At 31.7% G+C, this 16337-nt stretch overlaps 1 protein-coding gene across 1 annotated transcript in view; it reads left to right on the top strand.

Annotated features, from left to right (window-relative positions):
* LOC132750018 (lactase/phlorizin hydrolase-like) overlaps positions 1-13403 on the top strand; it is a 39239-nt gene extending 25836 nt beyond the window's left edge. Inside the window, exons 39-53 of the mRNA XM_060739965.1 lie at positions 150-407; positions 962-1037; positions 2097-2204; positions 2729-2962; positions 3494-3620; positions 4011-4195; positions 4473-4787; positions 5107-5234; positions 5403-5478; positions 6211-6392; positions 7627-7801; positions 8122-8364; positions 9812-9941; positions 10935-11119; positions 11560-13403. Coding sequence (XP_060595948.1) covers positions 150-407; positions 962-1037; positions 2097-2204; positions 2729-2962; positions 3494-3620; positions 4011-4195; positions 4473-4787; positions 5107-5234; positions 5403-5478; positions 6211-6392; positions 7627-7801; positions 8122-8364; positions 9812-9941; positions 10935-11119; positions 11560-11951 — 2814 coding nt within the window. The 3' untranslated portion in view covers positions 11952-13403. The remainder of the gene's footprint in view (positions 1-149; positions 408-961; positions 1038-2096; positions 2205-2728; positions 2963-3493; positions 3621-4010; positions 4196-4472; positions 4788-5106; positions 5235-5402; positions 5479-6210; positions 6393-7626; positions 7802-8121; positions 8365-9811; positions 9942-10934; positions 11120-11559) is intronic.
* Positions 13404-16337: the final 2934 nt, after the last annotated feature.

The raw sequence follows: 16337 nt of genomic DNA, 5'->3' as shown, positions 1-16337 counted from the left end.
GTCATTTAGTTGATAGAATATCAGATGCATATGAAAATGCAATTGTTTTTAGCTTTTCATGATAACATCGTAATTTGTAATAATTAGTATCTCAATATTTTTATCATCTTAACATGTGTAAATTTCAAACACCTTTATCTTGTGACCAGGTGACACATTATCGTTTCTCTATATCTTGGCCGAGAATATTACCTAATGGCTATGGTCGACCTAATCCTGAGGGCATCGAATACTATAACAAAGTGATTAACATGCTTCTTGCTGCAAATATCGTTCCAATGGTAACGTTGTATCACTGGGACCTTCCTCAAGCTATACAGCAACAGTACGGGGGTTGGGTAAACATGACAACAGCTGATTTGTTCAAAGAGTATGCAGACGTTTGCTTCAAGGAATTCGGTGACCGGGTAAATTATAATAACATTTAATTAATTTGTTCAAAACCAGCATTGTCTTTGGATTGATTGAACTCTTTACTAAATGACTCTTGAATGGGAGAAAGGGTTGATGTGGGTTTTTTTAATTTGAATAATGTTTTTTTATAACTTTGACAGATTATTTATTATCCATATTTGTATGTTTAATATCATTTAACTTTGACTTTTGAGATTGTCAGTGATATTTGGTATTTAAATATTATTTGAAATGGCAGCATGGCCAAGTAGTTAACACGTCAGACTGTTAATCTAATTATCACTAGCTGCATGTGTTTAAAACCCATCAGGGGCAAGTCGTTGTTTCCTTGAACAAGAAACTTTACACTCATAGCACATTACTGGTTGATTCCGGAAACGAATTTGAAAGTTTGTCTATAAGCTTCTAGCTTCCTACAGAATCGAAATAATGTACATTTTGTATAAATCAAATATAAGCTAATTTCAAATATTTCAACGTTCGTAAGATTATGATGATTAGATAATAATATCAGTATACGTGCATATATATTTTATTATGTTTACAGGTTAAAATATGGATTACAATAAATGAGCCATGGGTAATTTCGTTTAAAGGATATGGTAACCGTGAAATGGCCCCAGGTAAATAAATACACCATATCTAAGTGCATTCTTTTAGGTTAATTAATTTAAAGCTTTTTGCAGGAAAAGCTTCAGAGCTTTTGCAATGACAATAAAGGTATTACACCCCAGGTATAGAGCTGAACAAGACTACAAACACGCCCATGCTAACTGAAAAAAGTTCAAAATTTTGGCTTCTAAATTTTATTACCTTGATTCTTAAATCCATAGAATTAGCAATCCATAGTGTATTGTTCATTGCAAGTACATTTCCAGCAATTTAAAGATCAGCAAACAGATAGAAATGATATAAGAAGTAATATGACCAGACCATACTTTTATTGAAATGCTTATAGTTTGATAATAATAATAATACAAATAGATTACAATAATATAATGATCGGTTGTATATGATTTTGAAATTTGGATTCAGACTTTTGATGGTCCGCCGAGCTCATTGCTTACAAAAAAGATTGAGAAGTGGTTAAGACGGTGCTAGGGAGCGTAATTGATGTTCCACATTTGTTTCATTATTTCTCATGAACAGACTTAGTCTAACAGAGTCTACAATTTTCACTGTTTAACTTTGTTTTCGTTGATATCGGGGAATCTCCAATTTTCTCCAGATTTTCAAATATTGACTAATTGACCAAGACTTAAACTTTAAAACAATAAAACAATAATTTATTCAGTCCCTGATTGAGATGAACAGCAAAGTAGATAAACAAGTGACCTATTTTTATAGATATGTTGTCATATTCAATCAGTCATAAGCCATATTTATTAAACATAAAAGAAGTCTGGACACAAATTGCAACATATTTTTTTGTTGTTGTCATGATGTAAGTATTTCTGCAAAGTTTCAACACAATTTGTGCATACTTTAACAAACATGTTTATCAACCAAACTTAACATGGCGGAGTTTGGTAGTTTTCTCTCCGTATTACGACTGTAAGCAATAATCCAGTTTAGCCGCCACATCGTAAACATAACACTTTTTATAAAAACATGTCTTTGTACTATACTATACATATATACATCTCTAATTTTTATGTTTTTTTATTGTTTTTGATATGAAGGTATAGCTAAAACTGGAACACTAGATTATCAAGCAAGTCACACACTAATACTGGCACACGCAAAGGCATACAGACTTTATGAGACGAAATACAAACCTACACAAAACGGTTCGTTAATGTTCAGTTTGTTTCAAGATTGTCATCATTGTTTAGTTTATACTTATTTTAGCTTGATTGTGTTGAAAGCTATTAGCTTATTGAAACACTCTCGAATCCGTTCCTCGAACCAACCTATACTAGGCAATGAGTGTAAAGTTACTTGCTCATGGAAACAATGGCTTTGAACCACTCGGCGACGCCGCCACTCATTATCATCATTAAGCTTTAGTAAAGAAAATAAAGCTTTTTTATTGTCTTCAACTGTTATATAAGAATGACTTAAAACGAGCATAAATTCAGGAAATAGCTATTGTTACTCCAATTATATTAAATTGTAGTTAGATGTTTTACTCAGAAAAAATCATGTCGTTTAATTTCACTAAGACAATTATTTGAAATTTAATTTTGCTGGAACCTTAAGAGTGAATTTTTTTATGACTGTGATTTTCCATTTTCCTTTCCCCATATTTCAATCAGTTATCTACCACCTTTTATGATAAGTTGTTTTTTTAATGTTTATATATATGTTACAGGAACTGTTGGCATAACTCTTAATTGTGACGCAGCAATTCCGAAGAATCCGAATTGCACACTTGACCACGAGGCTGCCGATAGACGGACTCAGTTCCATTTAGGCTGGTTCGCACATCCTGTCTTCGTCGATGGCGATTATCCTACAGTAATGAGACAGTATGTTGATAGGAAGAGTGACCAGGGTCATTCACGTTTGCCGAGATTTACTGAAGATGAAAAAGCAATGATCAAAGGTATGTTTGTTTATTATCTTTCCAGATTTTGAGGTGACAATTAAACATACTAAGGAAAATAAATTAAAAGTACATAAATATGTTTTTACCTCGTTAATATATGAAATTTTTATGAGAATTTCTACTTAGAAATAATCGAAACGAAAACTGATCTGAAAGAGTATTGTTAGCATGTACCTTAGTCTTTCAGTCTTTTGTTTCGTCTACTTCATGATATGGTTACAACTTTATTTGAATTTATTGCGTGAATATCAAATGAATAACATAACCACCTAATTTTCAATTGAATTTGGTAGCATTTTGTTTCAAATTTTTCAAAAGATTTGACGAAATGTTATATTTTTAAGGTTCGGTATAGTATAAAGATCAAATATGCATAAAACATGACTAGGGAATAATAAATAGAAGACTTACAAATAAAATGCTTGATAAAAAAATGATCAAGTTGGTAGATTTAATAATAAAACACTTACTTTTATTATTGTCGCTTGAAGATGATAATTACCAAACGACTTTGTTTAATGTATTAAGGATCGTCTGATTTCTTTGGGTTAAACCAGTATACTGCTGTACGAGTTGCGGACGCCGAGGAAGCAGACGAACGGACCTATTATTCAGACATGAGTGTGAAACAAGACGTAGATCCAAGTTGGCCATCGTAGGTTCTTTTGTCTTGAAAACACAATGTATTTCTAAACAATTATATCAAAATGCATATTTATTTATTTATCTATACGAAGCATACTGTATACTGTTCGAATAATCTTTTAGTAATTATGTCAGTTTGCCTTCTGAATAGCCTATGGTGAAACGTTTGTTAAAGTATACGGTTGTGTTTATTGGGTCGAAATATATCATTTTGTTATTGGTTTATTAGGGTTAAAGCTAACGTGAAGATAGATATTATCATCTTACATAAATTGAAAGACGAAGTTAGATAGCTCTCTCAAGTTTCTGTTTTTAAGCTTAATATGTTTTAAATATATTGCATCCAAGCCATTGTTTTATATTTTTATAAAGATCATTTAAACTTTCTACCACATTCTAGTTCTGGTTCGGAATGGCTTTACGTGACTCCATTTTCAATTCGCACAATGTTGAATTGGATCAAGAAGGAATACGATGATGTTCCAATTTATATAACAGAAAATGGACTCTCGGATAATAACGGGACTATAGAGGACTATCATAGAGTCAACTATCTTAATAATTACATCAATGAAGTTTTAAAAGGTAGGTATACATTTATTTTGATAACATAACAATTTAACCAGTTAAAAGTTAACATATTAGATTACTAACTTTATATACTACATGTACATAGCTAAGTTTTTTACTATGTCATTACATGTACGAAATTTCTTATTTGGAATGCGTATATTGTTATATTGGAATATTTTTATTATACCATTTCATTGTGTTTTGATTGATATAAAAGTTTGATTTGTTTAACGTTTTGATTTATATAACATTTTGATAACTATATGAAATGTTGGCTCTTTTTCTGCAGCAATTCAGCTTGACAAAGTAAATGTCAAAGGTTACACGATGTGGTCTTTACTCGATAACTTCGAGTGGTCGAGAGGTTATTCAGAAATATTCGGTATACATTACGTCAATTTCTCGGACCCTCAACGGCCAAGAACGCCTAAGCTTTCCGCAAGTGCATTTCGGGAAATAATACTACGGAATGGATTCCCGCAACATCCAGTAAACCAGACCTGGCTATACCAAGGCGACTTCCTTTTTGGCACTTTTCCAGAAAACTTTGCTTGGAGCGTTGCCACTGCAGCGTATCAGGTTGAAGGAGGTTGGAACAAAGATGGTAAGTAGACAAACGTAAATGTTATTTCTGATGTGCTCGGCTTTTTGATTGGTTGGAAATAAAAAAGAGCTTATTGCTTATGCGACTTAGCCTGTGTTGGGCGTGAACGGAAGCTTGAAATTAACACAACCGTTCATGAACAGACCCAATCAAATCGAGTCTGAAGCATTTTCAATTTTGACGTTTTGGGGCGTTCTTCACTATTTTCACAAAAAAACAATAATTTAGATCTATTGTGAACTTTGTTTATATAGATATATAATAATTACAAATGTATTTTCATAATAATCGTAACGCTTGTTTTGGGGGTCTATTTAAGGAAAGGGAGTCAGCATTTGGGATACATTTTCACACACCGACAGGATTAAAAATGGCGACACTGGAGACATCGCTTGCGACACATACCACAAATATTTGTCTGATATAACACTGCTGAAGAATCTAAAGGTTGGTTTGATATTTTCAAAGTATTACATAAAACCTCACTTTTAATGTGTTTTCATTAGATGGCAGAAAAGGGTGTTTTATAAAAAAAATCCTAACATATAAAAATGATAAAATTAATGATAAATGTATATATAATTTGTTTTTAAAGGAATTCATTATTGTTTGCAGATCTCACACTACCGGTTTTCAGTGTCGTGGACAAGAATTCTTCCCGATGGTACAAACAAAACAATCAACAAAGCCGGTAATGCTATATTTTCTATACATCTATCTATCCTTATTTTCTTACCTGTTGACGGCAAAAAAACGCACGTCTTTTGATAAAAATATCTTTCCATAATGCAGGTTCAACTGGGGTACTTAATACAGCTGTAAAAGAACTAAACTAAAAATGTATCTAGTCGGTCAAGATATTGATATATATAGTTGGTCACTATGACACCCCCTACAATAGTTATATTCATTAAATACCGATTAGGCTTAACAATATATGTTACATGTTCTTGGGAATAATTGTATGTGATTATAGCTTTTATTTTTAAAGCAAACACAGCTACATCTTCGAGCAGGCTTTAAAATTACTTAGGATTCTTTTTTATTATTATTATTTCATTGGTCCGTCCTCCAGTGTTATTGATTTTAATTTGGTTCAGTATTGAAAACTAGATACTAATTTATTTTGTGCAAGCGGCTAAAGGGATGTTGGCTTTTGAACAGACTCAGTTATTCACATACAATTTTTTTGTTATTTGCTTAGACCGGTGCTAGGGGGCGTGGCCGGTAGCGTGACCTTGCCACTACCGCTGTGGGCGTTCTTTAGGGATTCACTTTTTTCCAGCTTTTTTTTCATCAGTTTTCGGAACATTTCAATATGACAATTAATAAAATTAATTGGTATATATTAGTTCTTTTTTAATATTTATCGTAGCATATTTATTTTCCTACATGTGCTACATGTGTTATTTTGCTTTTTCAGGTATTGCTTATTACAATGATTTAATTGATGCTATTCTTGACGCTGGTATTGTTCCCATGGTAACCATATACCACTGGGATTTGCCTCAAGTTCTCGAAGATGATGGTGGTTGGACGAATGACAATATTGTTGACATATTCGTTGACTATGCTAAAGTGCTGTTTGATAACTTTGGAGATAGGGTAATATTTAGTTTTCTGCAGTTCTGAACTTATAATAGGTTTTGATACTTTAGAAAACATCTAGAAAAAATTAATTGTAAACAAGTTAATGATTGTACTTCTTCATCGATCATTCTGGTGATCAGGATATCAAAGTTTTACTACATACAAATCAGAAAAAAAGGTTTAAGATATTAATATCATGAAAATGCATCTTAAATCCTTTAGGAAAATTCAAAGTTAATATAATTTAATTATTTGTTTAATAAGTTATACAATTAGATTATTATACTATCAGTCTGGCAACTTTTTTTTCAAAATTAACAAATATTGAATTGCATTATTCCCGCTTCTTGAATTCTATGAATGCGTTTTGATCCCCTTTCAAAATTCCATTTTATTTAGTTTCGCCCATTGTTTTCTCGTTTAGGGCACACGCTTTTTATTACTTGGGGACCATACGCCGCTTTTCATGGAATGGCACGTAAGTGTCACATTGAAGGTTTCATGATAACCGCCGTATGAACACATCTGCGGATGTTTCTAAATTCAAAATTTTACTATAACATGTGTAAATGTTGAATTCTGCTTAAGCCGGTGCTAGGGGGCGTGGACGGTAACTTGCACTATCCAGTACCGTCCATGAACAGGCTCAATCAAACCGAGCCTGCAACATTTTCAATTTTGCCGTGTTGGGCTTTCTTTAGGGATTCTTTTTATTAGTCCCCTACCGGTTTAACCGGAGGGGACTTTAGGTTTACCCTCCGTCCGTCTGTCCGTCTGTCTGTCTGTCCGTCTGTCTGTCTGTCTGTCTGTCTGTCAGTCCGTCAGTCCGTCCGTCCGTGGTATTTTCACTCCAACTTCTTCATTCCTTATAGGATTTACTTTAAAATCCCACATCGTAATAATATGACAAGGTTGTATAAACATAATTTCCTTACTAAGCATGGAAACTTAACACATTACTGTGATATAGACAAACTTATTTTATTATGTTTTGTGGTCGATATTTTCAAATACAGACTTCATCCTCAAATTCATTATAAATGGCAATACACAGGAGTGTATGACAATTAAAGAACTTTTTGAGGGACCGGTAGGGGACTACTGTATTGCCCGCAATACTATCAAATGCTTGTTTTATCTATTTTATGTATATAAAATAATAAAATTAGAGCCTAAAATAGTTTTCCATACTGTTTGAAAACAAAGCAATATTAAAATATTAAACACGATTAAGTGCTTGCTTATTCAGGTCAAATTCTGGATAACACATAATGAACCTTGGGTGGCAGCTCACCATGGATACGAGACTGGAGCGCATGCGCCCGGTAGGAAAGGTCAAGGTTACAAAGCGGGTCATAACTTACTGCGGTCACACGCTAAAGTATATCGACTCTATGAAAAAGAGTACAAGCCATCACAGAAAGGTAAACTGTTTAAATGCAAGACAGGAAACGTTTCGGATCTTAAAATACTTTGTTCAGTTAACTTGGAAGGACATCATGTTGACACGGATGATGTAGGTATGCAATGCAACAAATTATAAGTGTTGTATGAACGAATGCCAAACCTTACAAATATGATTATTGGTCGCTTAGACTTTCGAAGAAACTTTTTTTTCTAATTCTGCAAAGTAATGCTAAAGTTCTAGATAGGTCTTCTGTAATTAACATGAATTTATAAGATACATTAAAAAATGTGTCGTGTAAAATCTGTCGTATAATTAAAATGTAAGCCAATGTTACAGGCCAGGTTGGAATCACATTAAGTCACATGTGGGGTGAACCACGTGACAACCAGAGTCTAGCTGACATAGAAGCCGCTGAGAGGTTTAACCAGTTTAGTCTAGGTTGGTTTGCTAATCCCATATATGGAAATGGTGATTACCCGGATGTTATGAAATGGCAAATTGGTAACAAGAGTTTAGAAGAAGGATTGACGCAGTCTAGATTACCTGAATTTACAGCTTCTGAAAAGGAGACCATTAAAGGTAAGTAGATAGTCCATTAGTAAAAAAAATATTGTTTTAGCATCATGTTTTGATATAAAACAGGATAAAAAGATAGTCATGAATTACGATATGGTATTCAAATGAAGAGGAGGCGTTTTTAGCTCGAATAAGTAGAGCTATTGTAGTAACCCGAGCGTCGGCGTCGGTGTCGGTGTCGGCGTAACCACTTATGTTAAAGTTTTTGTAATTCTTCAAATATTTTCAAAGTCCATTGACATATGGCTTTGAAACTTTGCACAATTGTTCACAAATATGACCCCAGCCTGTAGACAGGAGGAGATAACTGTATCAAGCATTTTGACAGAATTATGCCCTTTTTCGACTTAGAATTTACGTTAAAGTTTTGTAATACCTCAAATATTTTTAAAATCCATTGACATATGGCTTTAAAACTTTGCACAATTGTTCACCATCATGACCCCAACCTGTAGACAGGAGGAGATAACTGTATCAAGCATTTTGACAGAATTATGCCCTTTTTCGACTTAGAATTTACGTTAAAGTTTTGTAATACCTCAAATATTTTTAAAATCCATTGACATATGGCTTTAAAACTTTGCACAATTGTTCACCATCATGACCCCAACCTGTAGACAGGAGGAGTTAACTGTATCATGCATTTTGACAGAATTATGCCCCCTTTCGACATAGAATTTACGTTAAAGTTTTTGTAATACCTCAAATATTTTCAAAGTCCATTGACATATGGCTTTGAAACTTTGCACACTTGTTCACCATCATGACCCCAACATGTAGACAAAAGGAGGTAACTGTATCAAGCATTAGGCAAAATAATGCCCCTTTTGCGACTTAGAATTTACATTACCACCTCAGATATTTTCATATACTATTGACATCCGGCTTTGAAACAAGTTGAAATTTTATACTCTTCTTTGAGAGCATTATAGGACTCTCTTCAAGGCCTATAACTGTAACATGGATTTAAAGAAAAAAATTGCCCTTTTGTTAACTTAGAAAATTTTACATTATCAAGGCTTTTTTTACTATCAAGCACTAAGAATAGTCGAGCGTTGCTGTCCTACCGACAGCTCTTGTTGACCTACAAGTAAAGTTGTCTGCCGTTCAACTCGGCTGGATCGTGGAGTCCAGCCCCTATTTTATTATATGGCACCATTACTAGTTGAATCCAGGAAGCGGACTATGGAGGGAATAAGTTATAAGTTAAAATCTTTCAAACATCTACACAATCGACAAATATTGTTTTAACAAATTACGTTTTGATCCAAATCTCTGGTACTGATTACATTTGAAGACAGTAGGTCTTGTTGCATTAAGTAATGTTAGAGTATGGTCTCGGAGGTGACAAATTTCCTTTTAATACTATAATAGAAAATGACAGATTTTATTTAATTATTATATTCATTAGTTATTTTAAGCATGCTGTCATTTTCATATTCTATTTCAGGCAGTGCCGATTTTCTAGGATATAACCTGTATACTTCCGCCTTGATAAAGGCAAATGTGAACCCCTTACACCCAGCTAGCTATGAAAGCGACCTTGACCTCATAGAAAGTGAAGACCCTTCATGGCTGAAGTAAGTGTGTATCAAGTCTTTACATTAAAACCCCTGTAATTCAAATGATATAAGGAAGGGGTTACAATTGTTTTGCATCAATGCCTGGTTATATAGGATAATGTTTGCCTTAAAGGGAATTCGATTCGAGTTGCATAATCTTATCAGTCTGTCTGGCTCGTCCAAAACACATGATCATTTACTTTGGCGGAAACACCCTATGCATAATAGTCTTATTGGCCTCCGGAGTATCAAAATAGTATACATCGCATAAAACGACTTGCATACATAATTTGTATCATTCAGTGAATTACTGAATTCAAAATTTATAGTTCACCTTTTGGGATATAATTTTTTTGAAGGACATGCATGGTTGGGGTCCGTACTCTCAGTGCCTGAAAGGGCGGGTGGACCCTCATTAAGCAAAGAATACATTTTGTCTACAATGGACATATTTTTCAGAAGTATTTCAAATATTGATAAAAACCTATAGAAATGTATCATTTGGATATTCTTATAAGAAATTGCTGGAAAGGAAAAATGTTCATACAGTTCTAAGTGATTTAGTATGAACATTTTTATGATAAATATTTTTTTTTGTTCTAGAACAATTTATTATCTGCTATATAAATAAATGTAATTGCGGATCATGCATCTCAAGCCTATGTGTGATACTAAATACAAGCAACGTAATTATTAAATTATTTATTTTTAAAGACCTTCTATTATTGGCTAAATTTACTTTATCTGTTAATTATGTTCAATAATACAATAGAAACATTAAGGCATGTTCATAAAATATTTTTTGTTTTTTTTTTAGTTATAAAGAAAATGCTTTAAAAAAGAACGCACGTCGAATAATTAAAACATTTTTAACATGTATATTTTGTATTACATGTATATGTATTGGAATTTTCATGCCGAAATCAATGGTTTTGTTTAATAATTTTAAATCGTATATTATATCTTAATTAACATTCTTTACCTTTAAAGCTACATTTTGTCTCTTCTAAGGTCAGGTTCAGAATGGCTTCGCGTGACACCTTGGGGATTACGTCGAGGTTTAAACTGGATCAAGTCAAATTATAATAATTTCCCAGTCTACATTACTGAAAACGGTGTCTCTGACAACACTGGTACAACTTCCGACCAGCATAGAATCGATTATTATAGACAATATATCAACGAAGTTCTTAAAGGTATATGAAAACATGTGTGTCAAAAAACGCACTATATAATTATCTTTGATAGTAACAATGAAAACACAATTGAAAAGAGAAACGCTAGTTACAGGTAATTTACCGTCTCCGACAATGGTCACTTTCATAGAATTCGATTTGAGCAGTGCCTCTAAATTTGAAAGAGGCTTGTGTGAGCACAACAATCTGTAAAATTATACTGAAAGCGGCACGATCAGTCTGTTAATTCTTTATGCTTTTTATAATGGCATTCAATATGACCGGACAAAGGATCGCACCCTCGACCTCCTTATCAAGAAGCGAATATATTATAGACACACCTTTTGCCGATTTCAAATTTAATATATATTGTATTTATTTAAAGACAAAAAAATTTATATGAAAAACAAGATTTTGACGGCATTTGTGTTAACAATATAATTATCATATTGTTATTTCAGCTATACAACTGGACGGATGTGACGTCAGGGGTTACACAGCATGGTCATTCCTTGACAATTTTGAATGGATGGAAGGATATTCGGAACATTTTGGTCTGCATGCTGTTAACTTCTCGGACCCAGAAAGGAAGAGAACGCCGAAGTTATCCGCTTCATATTTCACCTCAATTGTTGAAAACAATGGCTTTTTTAAACCTGGACAAGGGGGCGGAGTTTCCACAACAGTGTCAAGTGTCACCAAAGTACCACAAGTTATCGAATTTGAGGAAAAGGATAAAAATAAAGACGTTTCTTCCAAGTCAACTATTAATAAATTAAATGTTGAATACGTGACTTTAATATGTGTTATGACTCTTGAAATGTGTGTAACACAACTGTATTGGCTTATTTAGTCAATGATTATTGACTTTAAATACCCATGTAGTTTGCCTTTAAGGAATGTTCAGTCTGTCACAATTATTTCATATGATGAGATGCTATGTCAGTTTTCCATTATTCTGTATGATATACTGTAAAGATATTTTATTTGGGTTCTTTCCCCTGATTAATATGAGATGCAAGTAATGTTTATATGGTGGGTAGAACTTATATTGTCTTCTTTTTCAATATCCTTTATGGTGAGTTATAATTACAATTTCTGTTTCCATTGTCTACATGATATATAAGAATTATTCTGCTTGTTTACTCTGTTCCATATGATATACAAGAAACGTTTTTTTCTTCTTTTCTTTAATATAATGCCTCATTTTCCTTTCTTTTATATGATATACAAATGTATATGAACTATATCTACTTCCATTCTTTTTCTTGACCAGTTAGAAATATAACGACTATTTCCCTTCCGCCACTTGTCGCTTAAAGAACATTACTGTATAGATATTGCCATTTGACATTTGCATACAATTTTTTCCTTTTGCATAATAATCGCGCGATTATGTGTGATCACACTCGTGCTTATATATCAAACTGTATTTTGAGTCAGATCGGTTTATAACTCGTTCACATAGCAAACCGTCCAATTTAGTTATAACATTAACACTACTACGACATTTATAATATTTGTTGAATAGATTATTATCATGACATTATCGTTAGTATACATATATACTTGTGAAAAATGTTATCATAACTAATCATAATTATTTTGTATTTATTGCAATTCACATGACATAGAAGACGAATATCATTTTAACATCACACTAATAATTAAACTTACAATTCTACTATAAATGTAACAGAAGTCTATATGGTCGACTCATCGCGCGTGTAAAGTAAAACGATAATTGGTGGTATCGATTAATCGCAATTGAAAAAGGCACGATAATCAGCAGTATCAATTTATCGCGATTTCAGAAGAAGCGAACAAAGATAGTATTGACAAATCTCGTTGGCAAGAGACACACTAATCGAAAGTAACGTATGACGAAAGAGTGCAATTATAAAGGTCTCTACAATTGATAGTAAAATGAAACTATCGAAAAAATCGTTTAGATTTGTCGCAGGTATCCGGTATTTGGCAAATTTGCGAGGAAAAAAAAAGAAGCGATAAAACATATATTGCCGTATTTTACCTTTATCGATTATTATTATTATTATTATTGCAACCGAATACGTCATTTGTCAAATACCTAGTGTTGTGTTCTAAACAGGGGGATGTTGTTTAATTTTAATATTGATAAATCCGTCTATATTGTATGTGTTGACTCTTTGTACAAGAAATTTACTTTAATCAAAATGCTTTGAAATGCTTTAGATGTTTGCCGACAATACATATAAGCAGTTATTTTTTTTTTTATCTTTTTAAGAATACATGTACATTTGTATATATTAAAATCTAAACATTTGTTGCTTTCATTTTGTTTATTTATTTGACTTGAATTTTGTAAACGCTTAGCTATAGCCCACTGTTGGTAACATATTCTACCTGTGCGTCCAAAACAGACAATGGTCCGGTGCCAACAGACCATGGTCTGCACTGCTCACTGTTATTTAAGTGACTTTATACCCATTTATGTGTATATAGTGAGTGAACAGGTAAAAAGGAAAAGAAGTTGACATTTTATCATAATTCCTGTCAATTTAAGAAATTTACTTCCGTGAATAATAAATAGGTCACATGACCTATCGAAATTTCTGTAAAGATCCACCGGAATTTCCCTGTAACATTTAAAGGTAAAGTTTTAAATTTTTATTTCGGGGTAAGGATGAATCAGAATTTATATATAGCAATGAACTATAAAAGCCGTGTCTTTGAATAAAGTGTACCCATATGCCCTTTATATACAATACACTTACTGTATGATCTTTGTATTGCTAGATTGTCGTGTTAACCAACAAAAATAAATTAAGTTTCTATTTAGCCTATTATTCCTAGAACCTTAAAAGGAGTTATTATTTAGAAATTTACACAATAGGGAAGAAGGTAAAATCAGTCTTTCAATTACCCCATATGACGAACAGAAAACTTCCTTGATAAAATTACATTCACATTTAAATTATAGCAAAATGATATATTGTACTATGGTGCAAGAGTCATTGATAATTTTCAAATAGTGTAAAGTTTGTTGGCTCAAATTTCACACCAATTTGTCGTCTGCTGCAGCGTCAGGTGCGTATAACACTGGTGAATTATAGATGTGACTCATAATTAGTTTACAATACAGGTGTGTACAGGTGCGTATCTGTAACGCGGGATTGTGATTTATACATACTGAATTTCTGTTATCAAATAAAGAAAAGAGCTTACTTTTTCAATTAATTCGCGTTTAAATTTTTAGAACAAGTCGTTAAAATGTTTAGAACAATTCATTCAAATTTTAAGAACGATTTGAACAATTCGTTAAATGTTGAGAACAATTCGTCCAAATTTTTAGAACAGTTCGATTAATTTTTTTTTAGAACAATTGTATCAAATTATTAGAACAATTCATTCAAATGTTTAGAACAATTCATTCAAATTATTATAACAATTCGTTCAGTTTTTTAGAACAGTTTATTCAAATGTTAAGACCAATTCAATCAAATTTTCAGGATAACTCGTTTTTTATATTTTAGGGTTTTCAATAAACTGGTTAGACTGTTCAGATATACAGATTGGCCTTGTTCTAAACCGTTGCTAACGGCTTATCACTTTCGGGTTAAACGTTTACCAAACCAGTTTAAAATCTTAAAACGGTCTTGTTGCTCATTAATACAAAATAAAGGAAATATTTTATACATAGTGATAACTTTTAAATTATTGTAAAACTATTTTTCTTCAGATCATTTCTTATTCAACCTTATCATACATTTTGATAATGTAGCTACATCTATATCTGTCATAAATATGTTCAGTATATCATTATTACTTTGTTTAAAATGTGACTCTGATGTAAAGGTATAACCATCTTTGAACTGACAGAATTATAACGATATATAATTAAACGATAGACTAATTAACGCAAATTTTACACTCGTCTTTTTTTGTCAGTTTATTTCTTAGACCATCTTTTGTTTTCATATAATATCATAAAGGAGTTCAACATCAGAATTCACATACAGTTAAACTAGAACTGTCTTTAGCAGATTGGTTATGCATGCATGATACGCACTTGTAACAGTGTCGTGAGAAAAATAACATGTATAGAATTTCTGGTAATAATTGTTTATGTCAAAGGTCAGTGTTCATGTACTATCTAAACTACACTTGTACTTTGTCATTTTACTGCGAAATAACAAATGATTTGTTGACTCGCCCATGAATAAATGTAAAACAAAGACATATTAGATATATTTTACCACTTCACGTTGACATTATATTAAGTAATCTGAAAAAAATATTAGCACATGATATAACGAATAACGAGTATTTTTGGATTTTAGAAATGGATGTCCAAATTCACGTTGTTTTAATATTTGGATACATAATAGGTATGTAACATGTTTGATATTTAATGAATTATATTTGTTGAGATTGATAAACTATGTAAATGTATCATTTTGTAATTCGAACATCCATTAAACACAGCTATTATACATGTACAGTGCATTACTAGAATTATTATTATTACTGTTATCATTATTATTATCATGAAAATTGTCATCATTATCATTTATATTGTCATTGTTATCATCATCATTATTATTGTCATCATTATTATCCTTATAATTATTTATTATTCATTATCATTACTATTATCATTACTATTTATCATTATTTTTTATTATTATTTTTAATAATCATTACTTTCATCATCATCATCATCATCATCATCACCACCATCATCATTATTATTATTGTTGTTATTTTCATCATTATCAATATTGTCATTATTATTATCATCATTATTACTATTGTCATCATTATTTTTATAATAATTATCATTATTATAATTCACTATTTATCATTATTTTTATCATCATTACTTTTATCATTATAATTATCATTACTATAATTATCATTAATATTTACATCATCATTATTATCATTATTATTAATTTATCATTACTATTATTATCATTACTTTTATTATTATTATTTTTCTTATTGCTATTATCATTTATATTATCATTATTTCATCATCATTATTATTATCGTTATTATTATCACTATTATTATCATTATTTTTATTATTATCACTATTATCACTATTATTATTATCATTTCTATTCAGTGACTGATACGACTGATACGTTTATGGAATTTTATGAATGATATATAGCAACACCTTAACCATTAGGCTAACAAAAAATTATCTTTTCATTTGGAGGCAAGTCGCTTTAACCTCAATAACCTTTAA

The sequence above is a fragment of the Ruditapes philippinarum genome, unplaced genomic scaffold (genome assembly GCF_026571515.1).
Source record: "Ruditapes philippinarum isolate M1 unplaced genomic scaffold, ASM2657151v2 ctg2581_1_1_1_1, whole genome shotgun sequence".
NCBI lineage: Eukaryota > Metazoa > Mollusca > Bivalvia > Venerida > Veneridae > Ruditapes > Ruditapes philippinarum.
Note: the sequence above shows the minus strand (reverse complement) of the source record. Positions and strands in the feature narration are given on the sequence as shown.